This window comes from Balaenoptera acutorostrata, chromosome 16 (assembly GCF_949987535.1).
Source record: "Balaenoptera acutorostrata chromosome 16, mBalAcu1.1, whole genome shotgun sequence".
Lineage (NCBI taxonomy): Eukaryota > Metazoa > Chordata > Mammalia > Artiodactyla > Balaenopteridae > Balaenoptera > Balaenoptera acutorostrata.
Genome location: NC_080079.1, coordinates 36,137,790 through 36,158,571, shown reverse-complemented (window position 1 = coordinate 36,158,571; position 20,782 = coordinate 36,137,790). Strand labels below are relative to the sequence as shown.

Genomic DNA, 20,782 nt, shown 5'->3' with positions numbered 1-20,782 from the left:
AACACCCATGTAAGGATCAGGAAACTAACTCAAAGTTAGTTAGTTTAATTAGTTAAAAACTGGAAGAACCAAAACTAAAAGCCAGTTTTCATAACTCCTAATTTAACTCTTTCCAGTACCTTGAGTTGAAATATAGAGGCATCTTTTCTAACTCTGAACAATAAAGTTCATGCTTTTATAAAGGTTACTACAATTTCCAAAAATCTTAGAATTAAGATGAGACATTTTACTTGATTAGGGTTGTGTCTTTATAACTGAAACAACAGGTTAAACCAGTAGAAATTCAACCAATTAACTAGTTTTGGGATCAACTAAGAAAAAAAATTGTGGGTTCGTATGTGTGCAAGCTGAGTGTAAAAGGAATGTGTTTAGCTACAAATGACAGAAAAACCAGATATAGACAATCCAAGCTGGTATATCAGTTCCCCAATTTCATGAATGTTCCAGAATCCTTCTGTCTTCCCACTACACTGTCCTGAGTCCTTTGACATTCATCCTCATGCTTGCAGCCTCATGGTTATAAGACTGTAGCACCATATACACACATCATATCCTCATTTCAGGCAGGACAAAGGTAGCAAAAACTTCCCCTAAACCATTCAGCTTACACCTCATTGGTCAGAATTATGTCATGTGCCCACCTCTAGCTGCAAGGAAGTCCAGAAAAGAAACCACTCTTAACTGGGCATATTGCCATGCCAAATTAAATCAGCGTTTTGCTAGCAACACAAAAAGAAAGAATGAATAACAGTGTCTGCCATTCTGACTTGTTTTGCCATCTTCAGCAACCTTAGGACATATAGAGTTTCTGTTAACTTAGACTCATGAAAATTTGAAATAGGTGCATCATGCATGGAATTATAAATTAATTAATTAATTAAAATTATAAATAAATGCATGCTTTTATTGACATTTATTGTTTTATTTATTTTTGTCTCATGTGTAGAAAGCAAATGTAAAATTGGGATTAAGATTTAGATGAGGTATAAATATATGTAGATATATTTATCTCTTTGGATATTGTTATTTCTTTGGAAATGTCTAAAGAGGGCATCCAAAACCAACTTGAAAACATATACAGACGTTTCAACTTTACTGCCATTAACACTTTCTTCTCCGTAGCACCAGATTAAGGTCATTTCCACATAGCACTGGGCTAAGACAAGATGTAGTTAATCTCATCCACTTCTGAAAATGCAAATTTCTGTGAAAATAGTAAAGAAAAGAACCCCTTCCCCCCAAAAAAGAAAGAAGCTATTTAGTCTTTTAGGCTTAGCCATTTAGAGCTCTTTTACACCTGCCCTCATCATTTGGGAAATGTTTGCTTGCATATATTCTGAAGCATGAAGTTAAGATACATTAAAGTTTATTAATAAGGGTGCCACTAATTTGGGGCTATTCTTTTCAAGTTCACACTCTAGAGCTGTGCTGTCCAATATGCTGGCCACTAGTCACATCCAGCTACTCAAATACAAGTTAAATAAAATTAACTACAATTTAAAATTCAGTTCCTCAGTCACGATAGTCACATTTCAAGTACTCAGTAGCCACATGTGGCTAGTGGCTACGTATAGGACAGTACAGATAGAGAACATTTCCACTGTTGCAGAAAGTTCTATTGGACAGCACTATGCTAGAAGATCAAGACCTTTTTAAGAAGCAATACCAGAACAAATCATCTAAATCAGTGCAGCTCAATAAAGAAGATGTGATATATATATAGATGTATGTATATATATATAATGGAATATTACTCAGCCATAAAAAAGAATGAAATAATGTCATTTGCAGCAACAAGGATGGACCTAGAGATTATCATACTAAGTGAAGTAAGTCAGAAAGAGAAAGACAAATATCATATGATATCACTTATATGTGGAATCTAAAAAAATTGATACAAATAAACTTATCTATAAAACAGAAATAGACTCATAGACATAGCAAACAAACTTATGGTTACCAAAGGGGAAAGGGGATGGGAGGGATAAATTAGGAATTTGGGATTAACACACTATCATATATAAAATAGATAAACAGCAAGGACCTCCTGTACATCACAGGGAACTATATTCAATATCTTGTAAAAACCTATTCTTTTCTAAAGGAAAAGAATCTGAAAAAGAATATATGTATATACATATGTATATAAAAAACTGAATCATTTTGCTGTACACCTGAAACATTGTAAATCAACTTCAATTTTAAAGAAAAAGAAAAAAAAGAAATAAGTGCATCTCATCACTTGAAGCATTTTTGTCATTCCTCTTTGGAAACTGTTTTCAGAGCCCCTTAAAAGCCACATTAAGAAAACATCTTATTTTCCTTTACTCTGAGTTTACTGAGTGCCTTCTCAACAGCACACTCCAGATAGTGTGCTACATGTGGGGATTCAAGGTGCAATTAGACATGGCCTTTCCCCTCTGTGCCATGACCTACTGGGGGAACAAATAACTACAATGTAGTGTAATAGGTGCATAAATATGTGTGTACACCAATCTGGGAGCAGAAAGAAAGAAGTAATTGATTCTAGTTAGGACATTAAGAAAAGGAGCTCTTTATAAAGAATTCAGGTGAATGTTACACTAGGGGTTTCAGAGTTTTGCTTTGAGACATCATTGAAGTATTGTTAAAGAAAGGTCTGACAAGAAGTTATGTATTTTGAAAAGGTCATTCTGGTAGCAATAGGAGCTGGTAAAACACTGAAGGCAAGACCTGTTGGAAATAATTTGGGTTAGATATGTTAGGGGATTGACTAGGTTAATGGCCATGGGAATCCACAGAGAAAGAACAGATTCAAGAGAGGTCTGATTCAAAATATAAAGTTTGATCATCATCCACTCTATTCCTCAGTCTTGGCCCTCCATAACACTGAGTAATTTTAAAAAATTCATCCTCTAAAGATAGATTTACCACACCACTGGCGGTATTCTCAAGAATGAGTTGCACAGATACAAAACAGTATTTCAGGATGTTCTGTTTTTATAAAAACAAAGCAAGAAACACTATGTGTGTGTTTAGATAGATAGACAGACAGAGAGATGGGAGATTTTGTAAAGATACAGACCAAGGTCTTAGTGATTACCTGAAGTTGGGAAGGATCCAGAGTTTATTTTCTTCATTTTGCTAATCTGTATTTTATAACTTTTTCTGTAATGACAATGTATTGTTCATGTAATAAAGACAAGCTATCTTTTTTAATAGTAGTTTTTAAAAGCCACAGCAATTAAATCTAAGGAAGAGTTCTAACAATGTTTTCCAACAATGTCAGCATGGCTAAAGTTCATTTCTCCAAGTTTACGACTTTAGAACAACACTCAGTTGAAATGTGAAAAAGATGTTTTCTTTAAAAAAAAAGTTCACGGCCTTGAACCAAGATGGCAGAGTAGAAGGATGTGCTCTCACACCCTCTTGCGAGAACACCAGAATCACAACTAACTGCTGAACAGTCATTGACAGGAAGACACTGGAACTCACCAAAAATGATACCGCACATCCAAAGACAAAGGAGAAGCCACAATGACACAGTAGGATGAGCGCAATCACAATAAAATCAAATCCCAAAACTGCTGGGTGGATAACTCACAAACTGGGGAACACTTATACCACAGAAGTCCACCAACTGGACTGAAGGTTCTGAGCCCCACGTCAGGCTTCCCAACCTGGGGGTCCAGGGATGGGAGGAGGAATTCCTAGAGAATCAGACTTTGAAGGCTGGTGGGATTTGATTGCAGGACTCTGACAGGACGGGGGGAAAAAGAAACTCCATTCTTGGAGGGCACAGAAAAAGTAGTGTGCACATTGGGACCCAGGGGAAGGAGCAGTGACCCCAGGGGAGACCGAAAGAGAGCTACCTGCTAGTGTTGGAGGGTCTCCTGCAGAGGTGGGGGGCAGCGGTGGCTCACCGTGAGGACAAGGACACTGGCAGCAGAAGTTCTACGACGTACTCCTTGGTGTGAGTCCTCCCAGAGTCCACCATTAGCCCCACCAAAGAGCCCAGGCAGCCTCCAGTGTTGGGTTGCCTCAGGCCAAACAACCAACAGGGAGGGAACACAGCCCCACCCATCAACAGTCAAATGAATTAAAGTTTTACTGAGCTCTGGCCACCAGAGCAACACCCAGCTCTACCCACCACCAGTCCCTCCTATCAGGAAATTTGCACAAGCCTCTTAGATAGCCTCATCCACCAGAGGGCAGACAGCAGAAGCAAGAAGAACTACAATCCTGCAGCCTGTGGAACAAAAACCACATTCACAGAAAGATAGACAAGATGAAAAGGCAGAGGGCTATGTACCAGATGAAGGAACAAGAAAAAACCCCAGAAAAACAACTAAATGAAGTGGAGATACGCAACCTTCCAGAAAAAGAATTCAGAATAATGATAGTGAAGATGATCCAGGACCTCGGAAAAAGAATGGAGGCAAAGATCGAGAAGATGCAAGAAATGTTTAACAAAGACCTAGAAGAATTAAAGAACAAACAAACAGAGATGAACAATACAATAAATGAAATGAAAACTACACTAGACGGAATCAATAGCAGAATAACTGAGGCAGAAGAACGGATAAGTGACCTGGAAGACAGAATGGTGGAATTCACTGCTGCAGAACAGACTAAAGAAAAAAGAATGAAAAGAAATGAAGACAGCCTAAGAGACCTCTGGGACAACATTAAATGCAACAACATTCGCATTATAGGGGTCTCAGAAGGAGAAGAGAGAGAGAAAGGACCAGAGAAAATATTTGAAGAGATTATAGTCAAAAACTTCCCTAACATGGGAAAGGAAATAGCCACCCAAGTCCAGGAAGTGCAGAGAGTCCCAGGCAGGATAAACCCAAGGAGAAACACGCCGAGACACATAGTAATCAAATTGGCAAAAATTAAAGACAAAGAAAAATTACTAAAAGCAGCAAGGGAAAAATGACAAATAACATACAAGGGAACTCCCATAAGGTTAACAGCTGATTTCTCAGCAGAAACTCTACAAGCCAGAAGGGAGTGGCATGATATACTTAAAGTGATGAAAGGGAAGAAACTACAACCAAGATTACTCTACCCAGCAAGGATCTCATTCAGATTTGATGGAGAAATCAAAAGCTTTACAGACAAGCAAAAGCTAAGAGAATTCAGCACCACCAAACCAGCTCTACAACAAATGCTAAAGGAACTTCTCTAAGTGGGAAACACAAGAGAAGAAAAGGACCTACAAAAACAAACCCAAAACAATTAAGAAAATGGTCATAGGAACATACATATCGATAATTACCTTAAACGTGAGTAGATTAAATGCTCCAACCAAAAGACACAGGCTTGCTGAATGGATACAGAAACAAGACCCATATATATGCTGTCTACAAGAGACCCATTTCAGACCTAGGGACACATACAGACTGAAAGTGAGGGGATGGATAAAGATATCCCGGGCTTCCCTAGTGGTGCAGTGGCTGAGAAACTGCCTGCTAATGCAGGGGACATGGGTTCGAGCCCTGGTCTGGGAAGATCCCATATGCCACGGAGCAACTAGGCCCGTGAGCCACAACTACTGAGCCTGCGAGTCTGGAGCCTGTGCTTCGCAACAAAAGAGGCCATGATAGTGAGAGGCCCGCGCATCACGAGGAAGAGTGGCCCCCACTTGCCGCAACTAGAGAAAGCCTTAGCACAGAAACGAAGACCCAACATAGCAACCAATCAATCAATCAATAGAAATAAATAAATAAATCTTAAAAAAAAAAAAGAGAAAACGATATTCCATGCAAATGGAAATCAAAAGAAAGCTGGAGTAGCTATACTCATATCAGATAAAATAGACTTTAAAATAAAGAATGTTACAAGAGACAAGGAAGGACACTACATAATGATCAAGGGATCAATCCAAGAAGAAGATATAACAATTATAAATATATATGCACCCAACATAGGAGCACCTCAATACATAAGGCAACTGCTAACAGCTCTAAAAGAGGAAATTGACAGTAACACAGTAATAGTGGGGGACTTTAACACCTCACTTACACCAATGGACAGATCATCCAAAAAGAAAATAAATAAGGAAACAGAAGCTTTAAATGACACAATAGACCAGATAGAGTTAATTGATATTTATAGGACATTCCATCCAAAAACAGCAGATTACACTTTCTTCTCAAGTGTGCACGGAACATTCTCCAGGATAGATCACATCTTGGGTCACAAATCAGGCCTCAGTAAATTTAAGAAAATTGAAATCATATCAAGCATCTTTTCTGACCACAACGCTATGAGATTAGAAATGAATTACAGGGAAAAATACGTAAAAAACACAAACACATGGAGGCTAAACAATACGTTACTAAATAACCAAGAGATCACTAAAGAAATCAAAGAGGAAATCAAAAAATACCGAGAGACAAATGACAATGAAAACACGATGATCCAAAACCTATGGGATGCAGCAAAAGCAGTTCTAAGAGGGACGTTTATAGCTATACAAGCCTACCTCAAGAAACAAGAAAAATCTCAAATAAACAATCTAACCTTACAACTAAAGGAACTAGAGAAAGAAGAACAAACAAAACCCAAAGTTAGCAGAAGGAAAGTAAACATAAAGATCAGAGCAGAAATAAATGAAGTAGAAAAAAAGAAAACAATTGCAAAGGTCAATAAAACTAAAAGCTGGTTCTTTGAGAAGATAAACAAAATTGAGAAAGTATTAGCCAGACTCATCAAGATAAAAGAGGGAGAGGACTCAAATCAATAAAATCAGAAATGAAAAAGGAGAAGTTACAATAGACACCGCAGAAATACAAAGCATCCTAAGAGACTACTACAAGCAACTTTATGTCAATAAAATGGACAACCTGGAAGAAATGGACAAATTCTTAAAAAGGTATAACCTTCCAAGACTGAAGCAGGAAGAAACAGAAAATATGAACAGACCAACCACATGTAATGAAATTGAAACTGTGTTTAAAAATCTTCCAACAAACAAAAGCCCAGGACCAGATGGCTTCACAGGTGAATTTTATCAAACATTTAGAGAAGACCTAACACCTATCCTTCTCAAACTCTTCCAAAAAATTGCGGACGAAGGAACACTCCCAAACTCGTTTTATGAGGCCACCATCACCCTGATACCAAAACCAGACAAAGATACTACAAAAAAAAAGTTACAGACCAATATCACTGATGAATATAGATGCAAAAATCCTCAACAAAATACTAGCAAACAGAATGCAGCAATACATTAAAAGGATCATACACCACGATCAAGTGAGATTTATCCCAGGGATGCAAGGATTCTTCAATATACGCAAATCAATCAATGTGATACACCATATTAACAAAATGAAGAATAAAAACCATATGATCATCTCAATAGATGCAGAAAAGACTTTCAACAAAATTCAACCCCCATTTATGATAAAAACTCTCCAGAAAGTGGGCATAGAAGGAATCTACCTCAACATAATAAAGGCCATATACGACAAACCCACAGAAACACCATTCTCAATGGTGAAAAACTGAAAGCATTTCCTCTAAGATCAGGAACGAGACAAGGATGTCCACTCTCACCACTATTATTCAACATAGTTTTGGAAGTCCTAGCCATGGCAATCAGAGAAGAAAAAGAAATAAAAGGAATACACACTGGAAAAGAAGAAGTAAAGCTGTCACTGTTTGCAGATGAGATGATACTATACATAGAGAATCCTAAAGATGCCAGCAGAAAACTACTAGAGCTAATTAATGAATTTGGTAAAGTTGCAGGATACAAAATTAATGCACAGAAATCTCTTGCATTCATATATACTAATGATGAAAAATCTGAAAGAGAAATTATGGAAACACTCCCATTTACCATTGCAACAGAAAGAATAAAATACCTAAGAATAAACCTACCTAGGGAGGCAAAAGACCTGTATGCAGAAAACTATAAGACACTGATGAAAGAAATTAAAGATGATACCAACAGATGGAAAGATATACCATGTTCTTGGATTGGAAGAATCAATATTGTGAAAATGACTATACTACCCAAAGCAATCTACAGATTCAATGCAATCCCTACCAAATTACCAATGGCAATTTTTTTACAGAACTAGAACAAAAAATCTTAAAATTTATATGGAGACACAAAAGACCCCGAATAGCCAAAGCAGTCCTGAGCGGAAAAAGCGGAGCTGGAGGAATCAGACTCCCTGACTTCGGACTATACTACAAAGCTACAGTAATCAAGACAATATGGTACTGGCACAAAATCAGAAATATAGATCAATGGAACAAGATAGAAAGCCCAGAGATAAACCCACGCACTTATGGTCAACTAATCTATGACAAAGGAGGCAAGGATATACAATGGAGAAAAGACAGCCTCTTCAATAAATGGTGCTGGGAAAACCGGACAGCTACATGTAAAAGAATGAAATTAGAACACTCCCTAACACCATACACAAAAATAAACTCAAAATGGATTCGAGACCTAAATGTAAGACCAGACACTATAAAACTCTTAGAGGAAAACATAGGAAGAACACTCTTTGACATAAATCACAGCAAGATCTTTTTTGATCCACCTCCTAGAGTAATGGAAATAAAACCAAAAATAAACAAATGAGACCTAATGAAACTTCAAAGCTTTTGCACAGCAAAGGAAACCATAAACAAGATGAAAAGACAACCCTCAGAATGGGAGAAAATATTTGCAAATGAATCAACGGACAAAGGATTAATCTCCAAATATATAAACAGCTCATACAGCTCAACATTAAAAAAACAAACAACCCAATCCAAAAATGGGTAAAGACCTAAATAGACACTTCTCCAAAGAAGACATACAGATGGCCAAGAAGCACATGAAAAGGTGCTCAACATCACTAATTATTAGAGAAATGCAAATCAAAAGTACAATTAGGCATCACCTCACACCAGTTAGAATGGGCATCATCAGAAGATCTACAAACAACAAATGGTGGGGAGAGTGTGGAGAAAAGGGAAACCTCTTGCACTGTTGGTGGGAATGTAAATTGATACGGCCACTATGGAGAACAGTATGGAGGTTCCTTAAAAAACTAAAAATAGAATTACCATACGACCTAGCAATCCCACTACTGGGCATATACCCAGAGAAACCCATAATTCAAAAAGACACATGCACTCCAATGTTCATTGCAGCAGTATTTACAATAGCCAGGTCATGGAAGCAACCTAAATGCCCATCGACAGACGAATGGATAAAGAAGTTGTGGTACATATATACAATGGAATATTACTCAGCCATAAAAAGGAATTAAATTGGGTCATTTGTTGAGACGTGGATGGATCTAGAGACTGTCATACAGAGTGAAGTAAGTCAGAAAGAGAAAAACAAGTATCGTATATTAACGCATATATGTGAAACCTAGAAAAATGGTACAGATGAACTGGTTTGCAGGGTAGAAAATGAGACACAGATGTAGAGAACAAACGTATGGACACCAAGGGGGGAAAGCCGTTGGGGGGTGGGTGGGTGGGGAGTGGTGTGATGAATTGGGCGATTGGTATTGACATGTATACACTGATGTGTATAAAATGGATGACTAATAAGAACCTGCTGTATAAAAAAAAAGTTCACTAATTCATAGCTTTACCTTATATAATTAGGGTGTTATTTATAAACCACTTTTAACCAACCTGTCAGAACTTACTTTGCTACCGTTCACTGTAGTATCACTGTATATAATTACAGTAGAATGTTATCTATAATTTATACCCTTCATTACCTTGTAATTTGGTCTTTGCTTTTCTTTCACGGAAACAACCAGATCTCTAGCTTCCCCACCCTGCCCCCAAACTCCTATACCCTATAGGCATATGAATGAGCTCACAGTCTCCTCCTGGACTTAGGAAGGTGAAATGTTTCTCCTGCCTCACTCCCAGGTTTTCCTGGGCTAACGGGTTTGTACTTAAATGCCATCACTGTTGCACTTTTTGCTGACACTTGGCAGAGCTGAAAGGCATCTTCTGCACACCTCTGTACAGAATGACCAGAGCTCTCTGTATGTCTTGCACCACAACCCTCTCACTCCTACCTGGGCCTTCAGAAGCATGTTGGTGGCAGGTAGGAGTATGTTTCTCAAGCCCACTGGAGCCATCACTCTGCAGCTTTCCAGCAGCCCCTTTCCCACTCTCCAGCCTCCATCCTGGAGCCCATCAGGATGAAGAAGGGATGCGGTGGTGCATTGAGAGCAAGGTATTTAACAGGAAGTAAAAGAGAACATTAATGAATTATCATTTTTTTGTATGTAACTCACAGGTGAATTAATCAGTGGACTTGTGTAGAAGTGGATTATCTATTCTGGTGCAGTAGCAGAAATTAAAATTTCTGACTTGCCTTGTTTTGCCAGTATTAAAGCATTTTGTTCTATTGAATGTGACATGTACAAACTTTTATTTAGTCTCACACATGAAAAGGGAAAGCATAAGGCATGTAATTCACGTGGTTTCTCATCCAATCATTTTAATCACAGATTACTAAATCTAGTTGAAAACAATAGGAAAAAGGATACAGTTGTCCCTCCAACCAAGGGGGATTGTTTCCAGGGCCCCTGTGGATACCAAAATCCAAGGATGCTCAAGTCCCTTATAAAATGTTATAGTCTTTGCATATAACCTACACATATGGTCCCACATACTTTATTCATTTATTTTTTAATAAATTTATTTTTGGCGGCACTGGGTCTTCATTGCTGCATGTGGGCTTTCCTCTAGTTGCGGCGAGCGGGGGCTACTCTTCGTTGCAGTGCATCGGCTTCTCATTGCGGTGGCTTCTCTTGTTGTGGAGCACAGGCTCTAGGCGTGCAGGCTTCAGTAGTTGTGGTGCGTGGGCTTCAGTAGTTTTGGCGCACAGTCTCAGTAGTTGTGGCTCGCAGGCTCTAGAACGCAGGCTCAGTAGTTGTGGCGCCCGGGGTTAGCTGCTCCGCGGCATGTGGGATCTTCCCGGACCAGGGCTTGAACCCGTGACCCCTGCATTGGCAGGCAGATTCTTAACCACTGTGCCACCAGGGAAGCCCCCCCCCCCCCACATACTTTAAATTATCTCTAGATTACTTATAATTCCTAATACAATGTAAATGCTATACAACTAGTTGGTGGCAAATTCAAGTTTTGCTTTATGGAACTTCTGGAATTTTTTTTTTCTAATATTTTCGATCGGTGGAGGCAGAGCCTGTGGGTGTGGAGGGCTGATTGTGCTATTTTCCCTACTATTTGTTCTATTAACCTAGCTTCACAGTATAGACTATCTTGAACTGTAAAGTCTTCCGTTTATAAAATAACATTTCAGTTGTTGCTGGATCAAAATATCAGCACACTGACCTGCTAAAAGTAGGAAATAACTGTATGTTCCTCCCTATAGAATGAGTATTTCAGAGGTCTAAGACGGAAAGAAAATCCTGAGAAAGAATTCAAGAAAAATAGAAAGGAGAATGCTTCAAAGTAATGTGTCCACATCATTTCCCTCCAAGGCTAATTAGCAATGAAATACTTTTGCCGACTATACGGCACTTCAAACCTTTTCCTAACTAACATTTAAATAGGTGATGACAGCAACTACAGTAAAACTAGAAAGCCTTTCTACAAATGAACGTCAGAATCTACAACTTAGAAGGTAATCTGGAATACTAATTATTATATTCATTACATGGTTTGCTTCAGATCTGCTTGTTACAAAGTCTGGGCTTGAAAAACATGCAACCTCATTTCACGATGCACTGTAACTAGTACTTAGTTATGCTAATAACTCTGAATTATGTAAAATAATGGATAACCCAAACATCGCCGCAAACATGTTTCAGAGATATTTTTGGTTATTTGGATCTGGGTATCCTTGATCTGAAAATTCACTCAATCTCAAGTAAAATAACAAAGCCGCAACCGAAAAATCTGAAGATGTGAATGTCAAGAAATTCCCTATTTTTAATAGGCGATACAGCGCATTCTTGCTCTCTCCCTTCCCTTAGATCAGCAGGTGTCTCCGCAGCTCCAGCAGACTGAGACAAGCAAAAGGAGGGGCGGAAAGGAAAGGAAATGTCTATGTGGCTTCATCGTGGGGGTGGGGATGGAGGCGGGGCTGGGGGTGGTTTAGTATCATGATTAAAAGCTTTCCTCCTCGGTTTTAAAGTTCGTTCCCATATTAATGATGACATTAAGGACTATGCGGCAGAGCTTGGGTCTGTCCATCTGTAACTCATAAAAGGAAGGGATCGGAGGCAGCAAAGGGATGCAGGGAGAGAGCGAGATGTAGGCGCGTGGGGACGGGAAGGGAGAGGCGGATTTGGCAGTCCAAGTGGGGACGAGAGGAACAGGAATGGAAAGTGTGGCCTGGCCGTCCCACCCAGCGGTGCGGAAGGTGGAGCCCACGACGTCTCACTTCCCTTCCCCCCACCCTAGGCTTTTCCTTTGTAGGTGGGGGATCTCTGGGCATCTAGAAAGGGTCGGTCGACTAAAAAAGGATGCGCAGGCTCGAGACCTCTCTCCTGGGGCAAGCGGGCGGGTGGGCGGCCAGGGGTGGCAGGGACAAGCAGCGGCCCCAAGGCGACGGCTTTGCGGGCGCTGGGGAGGAAAAGGCCACCAGCCTAGATCCCGCGGGTCTACGCGCCCCAAGTCAGGGCCGTCCGTGCAGAGGAGGCTGCCGCGCTCGCCCCGCCCCGCAGGCGCCACTCGGGCACGCTCTATCCCTGCGCGACCCTTTGCAGGCCTCGCCTTGTCCCCCCAAGTCCCGAGCCTCTAGTCCGAACCCCCTCCTTGCCATCTCGGGCGACAGTCCGCAAACAACATGGCGGCGCAGCGGCGGCGGCGGCGCCTCCTCTCCTGGCCCCAGGGGTTAGCGAGGGCGGCCGCGGCCAGCGTCCCGGACGCGCGACCCGCGAGCCCAGCAGGAGGCGGGGCGGGGGCGATTGAGGCGAGCAGCTGTCGGGAGCGGCTGGCGGGTGGAGCGAGCGGGGGCGGGGGCGGGGCATCCGGGCGCGCGCGCGGAGCGGGTCCGCGGCACGGGCGCGGGCGCGGGCGCGGGCGCGGGCGCGGGCGGGGGCGGAGCGGCGGCTGAGGTTGGACGCGGCGGCGCAGAGCCCTCTCGCGGCCGCGGCGGCAGCAGCGCCAGCCCCAGCAGCAGCCCGGCCGCCGCCGCCGCCGCTGCCGCCGCCGCCTAGCGCTCCCGCTGCTCAGCCTGACATGAGTGAGGTGGATCGGGTGCCCTCGCCCGCCGCGCCGCCGGCGGTGGCGGCGACTGCGCCCGAGGAGAAGAAAGGGAAGGAACCGGAGCGCGAGAAGCTGCCGCCCATCGTGTCGGCTGGCGCCGGTGCGACTGCGGTAGGTGCCGGGCGGGGGCCGCGGGGCGCCCCGACGGCAGGTCGGGACGGGGGGAGAGGGGCGCCCGGAGACCCGCGTATCCTCCGGGGAGCCCCGGACCCGCCCGGGGAGAAGCGCTCAGGCTCCCCTTTCTCGGGCCGAAATCAAAGAGTTGTGCCTCGTGGGCAGCCGTGATCACTGCGCTATCTGCACCTTCCACCCTCGGGAAATGTCGGGGTGGCCGGATACGCTGGCTGTTTTCGGTTATTTTCTGGCTTGGGGGGTTCCCACTTTCTCTGCGGAAATGACCAGCATCTTGGAGTCGGCATCATCTATTGGATAAGGATAAGGTGTCAGGCAGGCGGGAGTGGGTTTTCCGCTGAGCTATCTGCCTGTCTTGGGAGAGCGAATATTTCCCCCTTTTCCTCGGTTTTCTTTCCGTTCCCCCTTTAGATTGAACAGGCTCTGCGGCGAGTTTCCACCCTAATTGTGACCTTTCCGTTGCTGTCAGCCTCGATGGTGGTTTTATTTTTCATATGATACAGGCGTGTGACGTAAGGTGGGGAAGCTTTTTTAACCTTTTATTTAAACTCAAGTGATCTAAGCTTCACGGGGATGATTTCCCAGATGGATTTTTTTAAGGATTATTTGGAGAGCGCTCTCAGGCTTCAAACTACATATTGCCAGATGATGTAATGGGACAGCCTCCCTTCCCTGTTTCTACTGGTGGTTTTGACTGTTTACTTTGGAGCACACACACAAAATTAACCTCTGATTTTTGAGATTTTTATTTGACATCATATTTAAATACTTATTGAAACTTTAGTACATTTAAAGCGCATGACTTGTCATGCAGCCGTGCGTGACAAAATAGTAAAAGTTTAGAGACCATGGTACATTTTGTTTATTCCTGCTTGCAATTCATTTCTTAAAACCTCCCTCTTAAATGACTAAGAACTTACTAAAATAGCTCACTCTAAAGTATCATAGGAATAATGTTTTGATTTGGTAGGTTTTTCGAAAATGTCTAAGGACTGTGAACTGGAAATTGTTAGAACAAGCTCTTTACGTTAAATGAGCACAGCAGAGTGTAGGCAGTGATAAAATGACACTTTAAAAAATTACTACAGTTGATTGATAAGTTGGAGTTGCGGGTAGAAATTACCTTGGGAAATGCTTTGAAGGAATTTGTCACCCAACTGCTTGTAGACCCAGTTCTTGCTGTTGGTTTCCTGGGCTTTCAGAGCCTATCTGGGAAGTTCTTAACTGGCAAATAGGCAGTGTTTCAACAGTTCATTTCTAAGTCAGTTTAAAACAGTGAATGCATACATGCTTATAGGAACAGTTATGTGAATGGGTTTAGGTCCTCAAGTAAGCACGCTCCCCCAAACTTATTTATTTCTGTGTAATTGAAAAATTGAAGGCTTGAAATAAAAACTTGGAGAAATTGATACAGTGTGGATGGATACAGGTCTACAGACTGTTATCTGAAACCTTGGGGCTTTGAAATTCAGAGTTCTTCGGATTTTAGAAAGGTAATTCAGTACATATATCATGTATAACATCCACAGTGGGGTCCTGGCCAGTTCCCCATAATCAAGCATATTAACAGCTCTGCAGTGAAATGTATGCGTTGTTCACACCAAATGAGGTAAGGTCTATCAGTAGCTTCCTGTCAGTTCAGCTCAGGTTGGATTGTCAGAGAGTTCAGATCAGGTACATGTTTTATTACCAAATAAGCTCTTTCAGTTTTAAGAGCTTAGAGGATTTTGGAAGTGTAATAAAGGAATATGGACTTGTACTACTAGACAAACAGAAGAATAGAGTTCAAGAAGTTTTTTAAGATCTTGAATAAAACCTTGAAAAGACATAGGTTAAATCAGAAGAGGACACGAATGAATAGAAACACGAGATTTCTGAAGGCAGTTTCTGGTGCCTTACAAGCAGGGTTGGTAGCACTGTTTTTTTGTTTTTTTAAGTGACATTCAAAATTTAAGCCTCTTAGAAATGACAGAGGTTTATCATTAGCACTGATGTTCTGAGTCGCATCAGGAGAGAAAAGGACTTAGGTTTTGCAGCAAGAGTTAGGAGAGCAAGGGAAAGATGAGCAACTTATCGATGATGATACGTGGTGTGTGTTTGTCAAAGAGAGATTTCTAGAGCTGGAATTCTGAGCTATAGCAATGTAAAGCCTTAGTCAAGAAAATCTGTGCTTGGTCCTCCAGAGGGCGAGAAAACCAGGGAGCTGGTACAATGTCCGAATTCATCTGTAGGTGGGGAATGCCTTGGTGTGGGGGGCAGGGAAAGACAGCTTGTGGCCTGCTTGGTTGTTTTCCAGCCTCCATGTGGATCAAATAGAGCTTCTGGAGGTTTGCTTAGGAACCTGATTGCTATCAATAACTTATCTCTTTGAACCATTTTAGTGATTTTTCCTTTTCGCCCCAGGTTAACAGCTCTGCCTATGTAGATTGAGTTTATGACTCAATTACTGTAGCCCTCCGGTACTAGCTTTTTCCAAAAATCATTGTATCACATTTCTGTGAGAGTTTGGAAATAGAGTGACGGTTCCCTGAAATAAGTAGGTCAGGTTATGATGACCCTAATTAAGCTTAAAGAGTTGGGATTGTATCCCAAAAATTTTTTTAAAGGTGCAGGGGTGGGATTGAGGGTGCAGGAAAGAACAGGCCTAACATGATTAATCGATCCTAAGACCGCCTAAGTGTGCAGGAAGTCCATTCTAGCCAGTAAGTGCCTAACACGGTGGTCTCAAACCTGCCATCATTGCCCAGGCCCAAATGCAGGCCAGTTAAATCAATTTCTGGGAGTGGAGCTCAGGCATCTTTTATTTTTTTAATTCTCAGGTGTAGCTAAGATTGAAAATTGACGCTCTGTGTAGTGAATTAAAAGCTCCTTGGAGTCTGTATTTTAAGTACACTGCCCCAAGTATGCTTAGTTAATAGAGCAGCATTTGAAATGGAGTAGTGAAAGGTATGGATTAAGTGAATGAGGCACAGCAGAAATCAGATGTAGTGGGGAATTGAAAGAAATGGCAGTAAAGGTGCTTCTAGTTAGAGATGCTCACAGGTGCAAGATAGAGCCCTCAGAGGCCTGTCAGCGTTCGGGGTTTGGCCTTGCTGCTGTGGAGAGGTGATATAGGCTTACAGAGCTAAGGGGAATAAGGAATATGAAGGGCTAACGATGTGAATATTTACTGAAGTTGACAGATTAGAGTGGAGAAGAATATTATTAATTAGTTGCTGCTGTAATACAGAAGTTAGAAAAAATTGGTGAATGGGGAAGAAGAAAAGGGTCAAAGGAGGAGCAGATAATAGTGATAAGTGAGGATAAGTTTGTCTACTTCATCATTTAAATCAGGTGAGAAGAGAAAGGGAGCTCCTCCATGGCATAGGGTTCAAGAAAGAGCTAGACTTTACTTAGGTCAGAGAGGTGAAAGGAAACGGAGGACATCATTTTAGGATGGTCAAGGGAAGTTTGCCCACAATGAAGGTCAGGAGACTTGTCAAGCAGGGGGAGGGTGAGAGCAAGGCTTAAGGTATGTGGAGAGGATTTGGTAAGAAGTGGATAACAAGAGTGAGAAGTTTGTACATGTTGTGTCAGGAGTGTGTAAATGGGCTTGCTGGAACCTCTGGGCCAAAATGTAACTACCAGATATTGAACATCTATTATGTTGAGCTTTGGGCTAGATGCTACAGAAAACACAAAGTTTAAAAAAAAATAAAAAGATTCCTGCCTCAGGGTAGGCAGGGCTGACACATGAAAACACAGCAAAGCAAAGCAATGTGTAAAAGCCGCCATGTGCCATGGAAACAATTTGCTCTATAGGAGATCAGAGAAAGGAAATCAGTGTGTGCAGCACTGCGAAGAAAGGCCTTAAAGGTAATTATTTAGGTTGGCTGGCCATTGAAGGATGATAGGATTTGGATGGGCAAAAGCAAGTGGGAAAAGTAATCCAGTGGGGAAAACAATGTGAACGAGGCTTAAAGGGAAGAATTAGGGAGTAATAAAGTAAGCCCAATGGGAGCATGCTGGCAACTTGTGGGAGGTAAGTGAGATTGCATGGGGGCTGGACCAAATCAGCAGGTGGGGAAGTTGGGACTTTTTTTTTCCTGTTCTTAGCAGGAAACCATTGGAGTTTCTTAAATAGAGGAACAACATAATGAAATTAGTGGTAGTAATTAGAGGTAGTTAGACTGGAGGAGGAAGGAGAAAGAGGGCAAGGAAGGAGCTCTGCAGTTCATACTGGAGATGATGGGGCATCCGCTAGAGTTGTGGCCATGTGATAAGGTATAAGGGATGGAAGAATCCACACGAAGTGGAATCTAGTGGAACCTAGATAACAGGGATGAAAGAGAAGGAAGATTAATAAAGAAAAAGGATTCTAAAGTTTGCAGATAAGTTCTCTCAGAGAAAAACATTTACGTAAAAAGGCAATCCAGCCAACAGCATTCCAAATAAACGTGTATGTGTGAACTTCGATAAAACTTGCCCATCTAGGTGTTTGGAACAAACTTATTTTTGGAAAATTTTGTACCCTTTTTAAACGAGATGAGATGGGAAAGAATGAAGGCTATGGTGGTAAAAGTGTCTTAAGCAATTTAATAAACCACAGATATTACAAAAATGCATCATTTATGCATATGTGTAATACATATAAATAATACAAGTAATTGCCACTATTTACTTCAGTACCTACTCTGTGCCAGGCATTTTCCATGTATCTTTCATCTAGTCAGTTAGTGCAACCAAAGCCAATCACCTAACTGCTGTGACCATGAGGAAGATATTGTTCCCACTTAACAGACAGGAATCTGAGAGTCAGGTTATGTGTAGTATACCTTGCCAGAGGGTAAAATGGCTAGTAAGGGGCGGAGCTCGGTTTCAGTTGAGACTTTTCTTGCTCAAAAAAATGCCATGCTCTTTGCCTTATTCCATGTACTCTGTATCTGTGGTCAGGGACCATGTGGTTCAAAGAACCCGTACCTATAGCAGTATTTCCTAGTTTAGAAAAAAGGATGTGGTCCACTGACAAATTTGTTCAAAACTTTGTTACTAGAGATAGAACTGTTACGGGAGAGAAATATGTATTCTAGAATATCTGATAATATCAGTTTTAATTATGGTATGAACGTATCGTTAAATTCTATGTAAAATAAAGCAATCTCATTAAAGAAGAGTGATCAGAGAGTCATAAGACACACAAAGGGAGGGCTGTCGCTACATAAATACATAACCAAGGTGTGTCTAATTTTGAGTGGGTTGTAAAGTCGTCTGCCAACTTTTTTTTTTAATTGCAAAGCCATATTGTAGTTGCCTACTTATCCTCCCATTCAAAATTAACTCAGGATGTTAGGACATGAATAATTTGACTATATTTACAGTTGAAGAAAAATGGTCATTATAAATTACAAACCAGGGGCTTCCCTGGTGGCTCAGTGGTTGAGAATCTGCCTGCCAATGCAGGGGACACGGGTTCGAGCCCTGGTCTGAGAAGATCCCACAGGCCGCGGAGCAACCAGGCCCGTGAGCCACAGCTACTGAGCCTGCGCATCTGGAGCCTGTGCTCCGCAACAAGAGAGGCCGCGACAGTGAGAGGCCCGCGCACCGCGATGAAGAGTGGCCCCCGCTCGCCGCAACTAGAGAAAGCCCTCGCACAGAAACGAAGACCCAACACAGCCAAAAATAAATAAATAAATAAATTAATTAATTAATTAATTAATTTTTTAAAAAAAAGAATCCGCCTGCCACTGCAGGGGACACGGGTTCGAGCCCTGGTCTGGGAAGATCCCACATGCCACGGAGCCGCTAAGCCCGTGCGCCACAACTACTGAGCCTGCGCTCTAGAGCCCGCAAGCCACAACTACTGAAGCCCGCGTGACTAGAGCCTGTGCTCCTCAACAAGAGAAGCCACCGCAATGAGAAGCCCATACACAACAACGAAGACCCAACACAGCCAAAAATAAATAAATAAATTTATTTATTTATTTTAAAAAAACGTAAGTTATGAACCAGAGAACCTCTAGAAGTGTCCAGTATGATACTGCCTTGCTATTTGTAGCTCCCTTTCTATAAAATGGGGAAAACAGTAACAGAACTTACCTCACAGGGTAGATAAGAAGACTAAATTAGTTAATACACATAAAGTATTTAAGAAAGAGCCTTGACAAAGTAAGCATTCACGTAAGCCAGCCAGCCCTTTCCCATCCTGTCCTATGGCTTCAGTACTTTCCTTTACAAGCTTTCTTTTTTTTTTTTTTGGCTGCGACTTGCACGCATCTTGCGGGATCTTGGTTCCCTGACTAGGGGTCGGACCCGGGCACAGCAGTGAAAGCCCCGAATCCTAACCTCTAGGCCACTAGGGAACTGCTTTACAACCTTCTATATCAAGCCTCAAGCTCTACAGATACTACCTTTATCAACCTGACTCCCTCCTCTTCCTGCACCACCCCCCTTCCCCCCGCCCCACACACACGAGCACTCTCTGAATTAAGGGATGTCACGTGCTCTCTGAACTCTTCGGGGCTGGGGTATGGTACATATGAATTTTTCTGAAAGGGAAAAGTAATGGCTTCAGAAAGGGGTACTGCTCACTGTTCCAGTGTAGCAGCTTATTTTGGCATAGTGTTTGGAAATTAACTTGCTTATATTTACTTGAATTGAGGAAGAGAGAGTAGCGAAAGATCAATAGAAGATGAGTGAAGAAGTAGGTGGAGCTGAGAAAGCTCTGGAAAGTTTGGATTTTTCTACTTTTTCTCCTGTGATAAGGATCCCTTCTTACACTCTAAAAATGTTAGACTGCTAAGCCTTATATGAATAACTAGTTGTTCTTAAGTTGATATTTATAACTTGGTGACAGTTTAGTAAGCAGTCAAAAAACATTTTGCAGGGAATAATTATAATAAATGTCTGTGCCTTTTAAAAATAGAAATTATTAAAATTTTACTAATTCAGCTTAATTCAAAAGTCATTGTGAAGTTTGAACCTAGTCATTAAAGAAAGCTGTGTTTCGAATTAACTTGGTTTTTTTTTTTTTTTTTAATTTATTTATGGCTGTGTTGGGTCTTCGTTTCTGTGCGAGGGCTTTCTCTAGTTGCGGCGAGCGGGGGCCACTCTTCATCGCGGTGCGTGGGCCTCTCACTATCGCGGCCTCTCTTGTTGCGGAGCACAGGCTCCAGACTCGCAGGCTCAGTAGTTGTGGCGCACGGGTTTAGTTGCTCCGTGGAATGTGGGATCTTCCCAGATCAGGGCTCGAACCCGTGTGCCCTGCATTGGCAGGCAGATTCTCAACCACTGCGCCACCAGGGAAGCCCTTAACTTGGTTTTGATCCAGACGTTTTTATTAAAGAACAGTAAATTGGTTGAGAATTGTGACTACCTCAAATCACACGTTTTAAAAGTAGTATTTTATCCTGTAATGGTAATCTGCTGATGCAATTTCTTTTTTTCCCATCTTGTCAACTAAGTG

General features: G+C 41.8%; 1 protein-coding gene across 2 annotated transcripts in view; it reads left to right on the top strand.

Annotated features, from left to right (window-relative positions):
• The first annotated feature begins 13,103 nt into the window (after positions 1–13,103).
• HECTD2 (HECT domain E3 ubiquitin protein ligase 2) overlaps positions 13,104–20,782 on the top strand; it is a 77,520-nt gene continuing 69,841 nt past the window's right edge. For both annotated transcript variants that reach the window (XM_057531239.1, XM_057531238.1), the window contains exon 1: positions 13,104–13,320. In XM_057531239.1, coding sequence (XP_057387222.1) covers positions 13,183–13,320 — 138 coding nt within the window. In that variant the 5' untranslated portion in view covers positions 13,104–13,182. The remainder of the gene's footprint in view (positions 13,321–20,782) is intronic.